The sequence below is a fragment of the Heterodontus francisci genome, chromosome 5 (assembly GCF_036365525.1).
Source record: "Heterodontus francisci isolate sHetFra1 chromosome 5, sHetFra1.hap1, whole genome shotgun sequence".
NCBI classification, from domain to species: Eukaryota; Metazoa; Chordata; class Chondrichthyes; order Heterodontiformes; family Heterodontidae; genus Heterodontus; species Heterodontus francisci.
In genome coordinates, this window is record NC_090375.1 from 108,613,452 (window position 1) to 108,626,255 (window position 12,804).

Genomic DNA, 12,804 nt, shown 5'->3' on the forward strand with positions numbered 1-12,804 from the left:
GACCTGCTCTTGTAGCCACAGTGTTTATATGGCTACTCTAGTTCAATTTCTGGTTAATGGTAGCCTCTAGGATGTTCATAGTGGGGGATTCAGCGATGGCAATGCCATTGAAAGTCAAGGGGTGATGGTTAGATTCTCTCTTGCTGGAGATGGTCATTGCCGGGCACTTGTGTGGCGCAAATGTTACTTGCCACTCATCAGCCCAAGACTGGATATTGTCCAGGTCTTGCTGCATTTCCACATGGACTGCTTCACTATCTGAGGATACTGAAGTGAAGAAAGGACTTGCTTTAAATAATTACCAGATCTTGGCTGGAATGACATTTGCATATTAACAGTGTGTCTGGTAGGACAAAGCAGCCATTCCCTGACTCATTCAACCCACAATGGATCCTTGGCTGGAAAGACATCTGCATATTAACAGACAGTGCTTGGAAAGGATAAAGGAACATTCCCTGACACATTCAACCCACAATGGACTTTTGATCACCAGACGTTGAAGGGGGGGAGCTCGCATTCCAGGTTGACTGCTAAGATGGACAAATACACAAACGGACATGGTCAAACCATTTAGTCACATGACTAACCTGCTGGGCAACCTGAGTTTTTTGAATTTGTGCAAACAGTTCGGGCAGAAAACAGAATGCTCCTGGACTGAAGATCTCTCCTGGCTGGTTTGCCACAGCCTCTCCTGGCTGTATGTTCGCATCTCTTTCTCACGGAACGCCAAAAACCCCCGACGACACATGAACCCCAACAGAGAAAAGTCTCTTACAGTGAACAAGATTTAAGAAGAATACTGGGCCCCAACGAAAAGCAAGAACTACCTACAATCAAGGATTCTACAGGGAGCTTGAAGAACCATAACAACAACTCTTCAGATATTGCCTGAAACCTTTCCACTTCATTTTTCTTCTGCTCTTTTCTGTCTCTATTTGCATCTGTGTATCGTGTATGCCTGCTAGCCTGGGCGCATTCTATATCCGTAGCCATCAACCCAATTAGAGTTTAAGTTTAATAAATAAGGTCAGAAGTTCCAAAGAAGGGTCACTGGCCCAAAACGTTAACTCTGCTTTTCTTTCCACAGATGCTGCCAGACCTGCTGAGTGGTTCCAGCATTTCTTGTTTTTAATTTCAGATTTCCAGCATCTGCAGTATTTTGCTTTTATATCAGAAGTGAGGATGTTCACTGATGATTGCACAATGTACAACACCATTCGTGATTCCTCAGATACTGAAGCAGTCTTCGCCCACATGCAGCATGACCTGGACAGCACTCAAATTTGTGCTGAAAGGTGGCAAGTAACGTTCATACCACACAAGTGCCAGGCAATGACCATCTCCAACATGACAGAATCTAGTCATCTCCCCTTGACATTCAATGGCATTACCATCACTGAACGCCACCACCCCCCACCCCCAACCTTCACCATCAACTTCCTGGGGTTACCATTGACCAGAAACTGAACTGGACTAGTTATATAAATACTGTGGCTGCAGGAGCAGGTCAGAGGCGAGGAATTCTGCAGCGAGTAACTCACCTCCTTATGTTTGCTTAGTCCAAGCAGCAGTTTTAAAACATCATACTTGAAATGGAGGTCACAGCATGGGCAAGATATCTAGATTACTGCTAAAGTACCTCTTTGAATAGGACCAGCTACAGGAAGAGCATGACTTGCTTTTGATCAGAAATAAATCAATTAAGTTAAAAGATGTTTTAAACCAAGAGTGAATGCAACTCATCAAAACATTTATTAGTTGACATTGGATTTAAAATATTATCCATCTTCTGAAGTGCTGTGATGTAATGGAAGGGGGAAATGAGAAGAGAACAGGGCAAATGGAATTAATTTTGGACTGCACTAGCAAAAAGTTGATATCGATACGAAGGACCAAATAGCCTCCTTCTCTGTTGTAAACATTTATGGCTCTGTTGGCAAATTCATTGATGTAAACGTTCACAATTCTAATGGCGAATTCATTGATGCACACTAGGTTAATGAGAAACTCCAGTGACATAAATTTAAGTTCTTCCTTCTGCCAGATTTCAGAACACCTCATTGTCATGTCTTTAATGCAAGTCATAAACACTGATTATTAAAAAATTTTTTAAAACCTCTCCAGTGAACGTAAACAATCCATGGCACTATTCAAAAAACAGCAAGAAAAAGTTACCCACTGGTGTCCTGGACAATATTTATTACTCAACCAACATTATTACATATTATCTGTTCATTATCTCCTTGCTGTTTATGGGACAAAACTGGGCTGAATTTAGTGCCGCTTGCGGGGTCCTGATGATAGGCCGAAAAGGCAATGGGAATCCTGTCTCCGCCCTTCGGAGCCACCCCACCCCCCGCCCCGGCGCAATTCAATGGCACTCGGGCAATTAACTGGATGGGGATGGGGAGTCCGCCTCCAAGAGCTGCGGCCAATTAAAGGGCCAGCAGCGCCACTGTGAGCAGTGGCCAATGCCAGTACTACACGAGGCCTGGGACCAGGTCCAACACTGGAGCACCAGGCCCAGCTAAGTGAGGCTGGGTCGCCGAGGCCAGTCCGACAGACCCCGCAGAGGGGGGGGGGGAAAAAGAGGGTGGATTTTTTGCCAGGGGGCCCTCCATGGGTCACAGATTGTCAAAGGAGGAGACCCCCCACCCCTCCCCCAAGCCTGCAGGAAGGCCATTTTGTTTTACTGGGTGACCTTCCCGTGTAGAGGAGGGCCCCCGCACCCCACCCACATTCGTTGGTTTAGTTTCAGTGGCAGTGGGAAAAGGCCCTGAAGTGGCTAGTGATTGGCCACTTAAGGCCTCAATTGGCCTATGGGAGGGGAGGCCGCCTTCGGCCTTTCCTGCCCGACTTAATAGTTGTGCGACGGAAGCTGATGAGACCTCCGCCCTCAGTCGTGACTCTATAGGCTCCCTGACCTCCAAGCCCGTCTCCTGGGTGCCCACTAACTTCCGTCCACAATTTGCAGAATTGGTTGCAGTGTTCCCTATATTACAAAGTATTTCATTGACTGCAAAACATTTGCGATATCCTGAGGTTGTGAAAGGCACTATATGAATGCAAGTTGTTTCTTTCTAAAATAAAAGCAAAATACTGCAGATGGTGGGAATCTGAAATAAAAACAAGAAGTGCTGGAAATGCTCAGCAGGTCTGGCAGCATCTGTGAAGAGAGAAGCAGAGTTAATGTTTCAGGTCAGTAACCAATGTGACCTGAAACTTTAACTCTGCTTCTCTCTCCATAGATGCTGCCAGACCTGCTGGGTATTTCCAGCATTTCTTGTTTTTATTTCTTTTTTTCTAATCTGGATAAATTTTACAAGATGAACTGTTTACATTTACATAATATTAGGTAACCTATATTTAATTAATAGTCAAATTAACCTTGGTAAAATTAGCACAATCATAATGGACCTAATGCTATTTTTAGCTCATATCTAATTTGGTGTTTAACAAGTTTAAGCTACACAATTTTTCTTTTTAATCAAACATCACTGCACAACAATTTCAAAACGGTGACATTTAACAGCTGAACCAAATTGGAAGATAAGTGTGGCCGTTTATTCTCTTATTGATTGATCCCTGTTACCTGACTTCTGTTGATCTATTTAGAAAAAAAGTGATAAAAGCCAACTATCATTTCATCTTTGACCTTTGCTAAAGATTCTGTTGCTTCTATGACTTCAAAGGCTGTCATCTTTACTTAAAAGGCAAATAAAATCTAGAAAAGTGATTTTCCAAGTTTCTCATATAAGTCTATAAAGGCAAGTTTTATGAAGTACCTGCAACTGAGAGATTGTTAAAGGGTATCGGAATAATATCCAGGTCACTTTTTCACAGCACGGAGGAATGGTCAGAGAGCCTTCATATACCCAGTAATCTCGAAGCAGCGGATCTAAAGCATTGAAAGAATTAGAAAAAAAATTTTAAAAGGAGGTACAAATTGTCCCATTGAATTATTTATTACCTTTAACGATACTGTGAATGTCATCAAGGAGAAAATACTTACCAGGAAGTAGGGTATTAGGATTGAAACATGGTATGGTTTTCAATTTTCCCTGAACAGGAACAAAAAAATTAAAACAAAAATATTCACATCCATGAAGAATAGTTACAAGGTACAGTCAAGTGAAGTGAATTATAAATGGTTATGTATTATGTCACAACTTTGACCTATTCTTCTCAAGGCACCAAAATTGGCATAGACAATGTTCCAAATATTGTGAAGTTAATCCAAATAATTTCATATGCATTTTCCTCACTCAACAACACACTGAAAAATATAATTTATTTTCATATTTTTTGCCCTATTCTGATAACCAATGTATTTTTTCAAATAGCTTTCACACCTTCTCTCTTCTGAAGATGTCAATTCCACACTGGGGTACAGTATGGTCATTCTTCATGTGTGATCTGACAAACAAGTGTGTCAGAGTCTTAGAGCCATTACAGCACTGAAGGTGGTCATTCAACCCATCGAGTCCATGCTAGCACTCTGTAGAGTAATCCAATCAGTCCCATTCCCCCACTCTAACCCCGTAGCCCTTCAAATTTATTTCTGTCAAGTGCCCATCTAATTACCTGTTGAAATTATTCATCAACTCTGGTCCACCGCCTTTATTGGTAGCGAGTTCCAGGTCATTACCACTCGCTGCGTAAAAATGTTCTTCCTCACATTCCCCGTGTCTCTTGCCCAAAATCCTAGTCCTGGTACTATCAACTAATGGGAATGGCCTTTCTTTATCTACCTTCTCTAATCCCGTCATAATCTTGTACCTCTATCAAATCTTCCCTCAATCTCCTTTGCTCCAAGGAGAACAATCCCAGCTTCTCCAATCTAACCTTGCAGCTAAAATTCCTCATCCCTGGAACCAGTCTGGTAAAGCTCCTGTGCACCTTCTCAAGAACCCTCATATCCTTCCTAAAGTGTGGTTACCAGAACTGGAAGCAATACTCGAGTTGCAGTCTAACCAGAACCTTATAAAGGTTCAGCAGAACTTCCCTGTTTTTATACTCAATACCTCTATTTATGAAGCCAGAAGACTCCATATGCTTTGCTAACTACCCTAACCCTCCAGCGAAAAAGCATCACCTCGCACTTCGCTGTATTAAATTCCATCTGCCACTTGTCTGCCCATTCTGCTAGCCTACGTCCTGTTGCAGTCCTCACTAACTGCCACCTCTCCAAGTCTGGTATCATCGGCAAATATTGAAATTTTACTCAATATTCCAAAATACAAGTCATTTAACCAGAACTCGCTGTTTTCTGTCCTTCAGCTAATTTTTTATCCAAGCTGACACTGACCCTCCTATCCCATGAGTTTCAATTTTGGTAACTAGCCTTTTATGTGGTACTTTGAGAAACACGTCCTTAAAATCAATATAGACAACATTGATTGCTTTCCCTTCATCAACCTTCTTTGTTACTTCATCAAAAAAAATTCAATTAGATTAGTCAAGCTGAATCCGCCTTTTACAAATTCATGCTGGCTATCCTTACTTAACTCAAACCTCTCCAAGTGCCTGTTGATTTTTTTCCTTGATTATTATTTTTAAAACCTTACCCACCACTGATATTGAACTAACCAGCCTGTAGTTACTGGGAATGTCCTTCATTCTTTTTGAAAAAGGGTATCACATTTGCCACTCTCCAACCCTCTGGCACCTCTCCAGTATCTAGGGAAAATTAAGAGATTAGGGCAAGCCCTCTCGCTAGCTCCACTTGCATTTCCTTGAGCAATCTGGGATGCAAGCTATCCAGACTTATCCACGCTAAGCGCAGATAGCCTTTCCAGTACATCCTGTCACTCAATTTTCACCCCATCCGTTACCATAGAAAAATTATGGCACAGAAGGAAGCCAGCCAGTCGTGTGCGTGCCGGATGAAAAAAACTAGCCGCCCAATCTAATCACACCTTCCAGCACCTGGTCCACATGTCTTGCAGGTTACAGCACTTCAGGTGCATGTCCAGGTACCTTTGAAAAGAATTGAGGGTTTCTGCCTCCACCACCGTTCCTGGCAGTGAATTCCAGACACCCACCATGCTCTGGGTGAAAAAGGTTTTCCTCATGTCCCCCCTAATCCTTCTACCAATCACCTTAAATCTGTGCCCCCTGGTAATTGACCTCTCCGGTAGGGGAAACAGGTCCTTCCTGACTACTCTATCTTACCTAGAAGTGGCGATGCTCTGATATTTTGTCAGCATCCTTTTCCTTACTAAACACTGCTACAAAGTACTCTACGTATTCTAGCCCACCCCTGCAGCTCTAAGGATACATCACTCTCTTTGTCCCCAGTAGGCCCCAACCCACTTCTTACTACCCCCTTACTGTTTACTTGCCGGTAGAAGATTTTTAGGTTCCCTTTTATGTTAACTGCCATTCTATTCTCATATTCTCTCTTTGCCAGTCTTATTTTCCTCTTCAAGCAAGAAAGACCAAATGCAATAAGTTGAGAGGGGAAGTGAAGAACTCACCTGACATGCATCATACACCCTCTTTTTGTTTCAGTATATTCTCTATCTCCCTCATCATCTAAGAAGCTCTGGCTTTGGTTCCTTTCCCTTTCGCCCTTGTTGGAATGTATCTAGCCTGCACCTGAAACATCTCCTCCTTAAAGAAAGATCACCCATTATACCGTTACTGTTTTTTTCTATCAGTTCTTGGTTGCATTTACTCTGGCTAGATCCCTCTCATTCCATTGAAGTTAGCTTTTTTCCCCAATTTATAAGTTCTACTTTAGAATTTTCCTTGCTCTTCTCCAGAGGTTCTTACAACTACTGGTAACATTTTAGTATTGGTAGGGTATATCAATAGAGGTAAGGTAGATTAGTTTTGGTAAGTGTGACAACACAGGGAAGCAGGTAGGTGACTGGCTGGGTGAGACTGTGGAGCAACAAACAGCGTGAGAAGGGAGAGCTTGCGGCGAGGCACAGGCAGCTAGTCGGTGAGTATCTGATGGGTATTTTCTTATTTCTGCTGATTTTTATTTTTTCTCTAACATTTAAGTCTAAGTAGAAGCTAAAATACCAGTACTCAGTAGGCGGTTATTCATTTGTTCGTTCTATTTATAACCATTTTATTGTGTTTATTTAACTTCCAATTTTAGTGCAGTACATAAATAATTTGAGGCATGGCAGGGCTGCTCAAACCCATTGAATGCACATCCTGTGCCACTCCAGGACCCTACCCATGTCCTGGACAGCAACATGTGCAGAAAGTGCCACCAAATGCAAAAACTTGAGGAGCAGCTAGTGTCACTGAGGTGCATTCGCGACAGACACGTGGATAGCACATTTCAGGAGGTGGTCACCCCACAGCTTAAGAGAGCACAGGCAGAGGGGGACTGGGAGGGGCTGGGTGGCTGCCAGACAGACAAGGTGGACAAGGCAGGAAATGCAGGAGTCATCCCACTTTCTAACCTTCAGTTCTGAGTATCAATGGGAGAGAAAGTTCCTTTGGGGAGTGTAGTGAGAATCATGACAAGAGCACCATGGGTGGCTCAGCTGTGCAGGGAGGGAAGAGATAAGACAGGAGAGCAATAGTGGTAGGGGATGCTATATTTAGGGGAACAGACAGGTGTTTCTGTGGTCGCAGACGTGATTCCAGGAATGTATGTTGCCTCCCTACTACTCCCAAGGCCATGTTCCAGTGAGTATAGAAATAGGAGGAGACTACACGAGATGAATGCGTGGCTCGAAAGAAGGTGCAGGAGGAAAGGCTTCAGATTTCTGGGGCATTAGGACCAGTTCTGGGGAAGATGGGACCTGAACAAGCCAGACGGTCTACACCTGAACAGGAAGGTTTGCTAGTGCTGTTGGGGATGGTTTAAACTAGATTGGCAGGGGAACGGCAACCTGAGGACAAATTCAGAGCAGGGAACGGGAGGCAGAAAATTAGCGAGTGACTCTGAAAGACAGAAGAAGCAAAGGTTAAAAAGTGTGCATCACAGGAATTTGGCAGTGTTAAAAGATATTTATTTAAATGCAAGGAGTAAAGCAAATAAAGCTGATGAGCTGAAGGCACAGATAGACACATAATTGCATGATATCATTGCTATAATGGAAACATGGTTGAAAGAGGAGCCAAAATGGCAGCTCAACAACCCCCATCCCTGGATAGAGAGTTTTCAGGCAGGATAGAGGGGGGGGATAAAAAAGGACAGGGTGTAGCAATTTTGGTGAAAAAAATCAATTACAGCCGTGAGGAGGGATGATATGCTAAATGAATCATCAAATGAGGCCATATGGGTTGAGCTCAGAAATTTAAAAAAAAGGGGCAGCTACACTACTAGACCCCCAAATAGTGAGAGGGAGATAGGAGAATAAATATGAAGGCAAATTTCTGAGTGCAAAAACAATAGGACAGTAATAGTTGGGGATTTCAATTACCCTACTATCAACTGGGATACAAACAGTGTGAAGGGCACGGATGGCACAAAATTCTTGAACTGCATTTAAGAGAACTTTTTTAACCAGCACGTAGTAAGCCCAACAAGAGGGGGGGCAATTCTAGATTTAGTCTTAGAAAATGAGGCGAGGCAAGTGGATGAAGTAGCAGTGGGTGACCATTTTGGAGATCGTGTCCATAATAGTTAGATTTCGCATTATTATGGAAAAGGACAAAGATAGACAGGAGTAAAAGTTCTAAATTGGGGGAAGGAAAATTTTATGAAGCTGAGGGGTGGATCTGGAAAAAGTGGACAGCATACAACTATCTGAAGAAAAATCAATGGCAAACCAGTGGGAGGCATTCCAAAGTGAGATTCAATAGGCACAGTGTAGGCATGTCCCCTCAAAGAAAAAGGGTGGTACTGCCAAATCCAGAGCCCCTGGTTATCTCGAAGCACACAAGGCAAGATAAAGCAGAAACAGAAAGCTTATGAGAGTTACAAAAAAAACTTAATACTTTAGAAAGCCTAAAGGAGTATAGGAAGTGCAGGGGTGCAGTAAAAAGGAAATTAGCAAAGCAAAGAGAGGAACATACGAAAAATTAGGAGAAATAGGCCACTCGGCCCTTCAAGCCTGCTCCGCCATTCAATAAGTTCATGGCGGAACTGATCACTCCACATTTCCACCTACCCCGATAACCTTTAACCCCCTTGCTTATCAAGAATCTATCCACCTCTGCCTTAAAAATATTCAAAGACTCTGCTTCGATCCACCTTTTGGAGGAAAAGAATTCCAAACACTCACGACTCTGAGAAATAATTTCTCCTCATCTCCGTCTTAAATGGGCGACCCCTTATTTTTAAACAGTGACCCCTATTTCTAGATTCTCCCACAAGAGGAAACATCCTTTCCACATCCACCCTGTCAAGACCCCTCAGGATCTTATATGTTTCAATCTAATCGCCTCTTACTCTTCTAAATTCCAACAGATACAAGCCTAGCCTGTCAATCTTACTTCAAAAGACAGCCTGCCCATTCCAGGTATTAGTCTAGTAAACCTTCTCTGTACTGCCTCCAATGCATTTATATCCTTCCTTAAATAAGGAGACCAGTACTGTACACAGTACTGCAGATTATCACTGGACTAATAACCCAGAGACCCAGGGTATTCCTCTGGGGACATGGGTTCGAATCCCACCACAGCAGAAGGTGGAATTTGAACTTAATAAAAATCTGGAATTAAAAATTAGTCTAATGATGGTCATGAAACCATTGTTGATTGTTGTAAAAACCCATCCGGTTCACTAATGTCCTTTGGGGAAGGAAATCTGCTGTCCTTACCTGGTCTGGCCTACATGTGACTCCAGACCCACAGCAATGTGGTTAACTCTTACATGCCCTCTGAAATGGCCTAGCAAGCCACTCAGTTGTACCTAACTGCTACAAAGTCTATAAAAAGGAATGAAACCGGACGGACCACCCGGCATCGACCTAGGCACCGGAAACGACAATGGCAAACTCAGCCCTGTCGACCCTGCAAAGTCCTCCTTACTAACATCTGGGGGCTTGTGCCAAAGTTGGGAGAGCTGTCCCACAGACTAGTCAAGCAACAGCCTGACATAGTCATACTCACGGAATCATACCTTACAATGTCCCAGACACTGCCATCACCATCCCCGGGTACGTCCTGTCCCACCGGCAGGACATACCCAGCAGAGCTGGTGGCAGAGTGGTATACAGTAGGGAGGGAGTTGCCCTGGGAGCCCTCAACATCGACTCCGGACCTCATGAAGTCTCATGGCATCAGGTCAAATATGGGCAAGGTAACCTCCTACTGATTACCACCTACCGCCCTCCCTCAGCTGATGACTCAGTACTCCTCCATGTTGAACACCACTTGGAGGAAGCACTGAGGGTGGCAAGGGCACAAAATGTACTCTGGGTGGGGGACTTCAATGTCCATCACCATGAGTGGCTCGGTAGCACCACTACTGACCGAGCTGGCCGAGTCCTAAAGAACATGGCTGTTAGACTGGGTCTGCGGCAGGTGGTGGGGGAACCAACATGAGGGAAGAACATACTCGACCTCGTCCTCACCAATCTACCTGCCGCAGATGCATCTGTCCATGACAGTATTGGTAGAAGTGACCACCGCACAGTCCTTGTGGAGACGAAGTCCCGCCTTCACATTGAGGATACCGTTCATCGTGTTGTGTGGCACTATCACCGTGCTGAATGGGATAGATTTCGAACGGATCTAGCAATGCAAAACTGGGCATACATGAGGCGCTGTGGGCCATCAGCAGCAGAATTGTACTCAACCACAATCTGTAACCTCATGGCCCAGCATATCCCCCACTCTACCATTACCATCAAGCCAGGAGACCAACCCTGGTTCAATGAAGAGTGCAGGAGGGCATGCCAGGAGCAGCACAAGGCATACCTCAAAATGAGGTGTCAACCTGGTGAAGCTACAACCCAGGACTACTTGCATGCCAAACTGCATAAGCAGCATGCGATAGACAGAGCTAAGCGATCCCATAACCAACGGATCAGATCGAAGCTCTGCAGTCCTGCCACATCCTGCCGTGAATGGTGGTGGACAATTAAACAACTAACTAGGGGAGGTGGCTCCACAAATATCCCCATCCTCAATGATGGGGGAGCCTAGCACATCAATGCGAAAGATAAGGCTGAAGCATTTGCAACAATCTTCAGCCAGAAGTGCCGAGTTGATGATCCATCTCGGCCTCCTCCTGAAGTCCCCAGCATCACAGATGCAAAACTTCAGCCAATTCGATTCACACCACGTGATATCAAGAAACGACTGAAGGCACTGGATACTGCAAAAGCCATGGGCCCTGACAATATTCCAGCAATACTACTGAAGACCTGTGCTCCAGAACTTGCCGCGGCCCTAGCCAAGCTGTTCCAGTACAGCTACAACACTGGCATCTACCCTGCAATGTGGAAAATTGCCCAGGTATGTCCTGTACACAAAAAGCAGGACAAATCCAACCCAGCCAACTACCGCCCTATTAGCCTACTCTCAATCATCAGTAAAGTGATGGAAGGTGTCATCAACAGTGCCATCAAGCGGCACATGCTTAGCAACAACCTGCTCAGTGATGCTCAGTTTGGGTTCTGCCAGGGCCACTCAGCTCCTGACCTCATTACAGCCTTGGTTCAAACATGGACAAAAGAGCTGAACTCAAGAGGTGAGGTGAGAGTGACTGCCCTTGACATCAAGGCAACATTTGACCGAGTATGGCATCAAGGAGCCCTAGCAAAACTGAGGTCAATGGGAATCAGGGGGAAAACCCTCCGCTGGCTGGAGTCATACCTAGCGCAAAGGAAGATGGTTGTGGTTGTTGGAGGTCAATCATCTGAGTTCCAGGACATCACTGCAGGAGTACCTCAGGGTAGTGTCCTAGGCCCAACCATCTTCAGCTGCTTCATCAATGACCTTCCTTCAATCATAAGGTCAGAAGTGGGGATGTTCGCTGATGATTGCACAATGTTCAGCACGATTCGCAACTCCTCAGATACTGAAGCAGTCTGTGTAGAAATGCAGCAAGACGTGGACAATATCCAGGCTTGGGCTGATAAGTGGCAAGTAACATTCGCGCCACACAAGTGCCAGGCAATGACCATCTCCAACAAAAGAGAATCTCACCATCTCCCCTTGACATTCAATGGCATTACCATCGCTGAATCCCCCACTAATAACATCCTAGGGGCTACCATTGACCGAAAATTGAACTGGAGTAGCCATATAAATACCATGGCTACAAGAGCAGGTCAGAGGCTAGGAATCCTGAGGAGAGTAACTCACCTCCTGACTCCCCAAAGCCTGTCCACAATCTACAAGGCACAAGTCAGGAGTGTGATGGAATAGTCTCCAATTGCCTGGATGGGTGCAGCTCCAACAACACTCAAGAAGCTCAACATCATCCAGGACAAAGCAGCCCACTTGATTGGCACCCCATCTACAAACATTCACTCCCTCCACCACCGACGCACAGTGGCAGCAGTGTGTACCATCTACAAAATGCACTGCAGCAATGCACCAAGGCTCCTTCGACAGCACCTTCCAAACCCGCGACCTCTACCAACTAGAAGGACAAGGGCAGCAAATACATGGGAACACCACCACCTGTAGGTTCCCCTCCAAGTCATACACCATCCTGACTTGGAACTATATCGCCGTTCCTTCACTGTCGCTGAGTCAAAATCCTGGAACTCCCTTCCTAACAGCACTGTGGGTGTACCTACCCCACATGGACTGCAGCGGTTCAAGAAGGCAGCTCACCACCACCTTCTCAAGGCCAATTAGGGATGGGCAATAAATGCTGGCCTGGCCAGCGACGCCCACATCCCGTGAATGAATTTTTTTTAAAATGTGGTCTCA

At 44.8% G+C, this 12,804-nt stretch overlaps 1 protein-coding gene across 4 annotated transcripts in view; it reads right to left on the minus strand.

Annotated features, from left to right (window-relative positions):
* ca8 (carbonic anhydrase VIII) overlaps window positions 1-12,804 on the minus strand; it is a 93,888-nt gene that overhangs the window by 37,839 nt on the left and 43,245 nt on the right. For all 4 annotated transcript variants that reach the window (XM_068030895.1, XM_068030892.1, XM_068030891.1 and 1 more), the window contains 2 exons: window positions 4,013-4,061; window positions 3,786-3,898 (listed from right to left, as the gene is read on the minus strand). In XM_068030895.1, coding sequence (XP_067886996.1) covers window positions 3,786-3,898; window positions 4,013-4,061 — 162 coding nt within the window. The remainder of the gene's footprint in view (window positions 1-3,785; window positions 3,899-4,012; window positions 4,062-12,804) is intronic.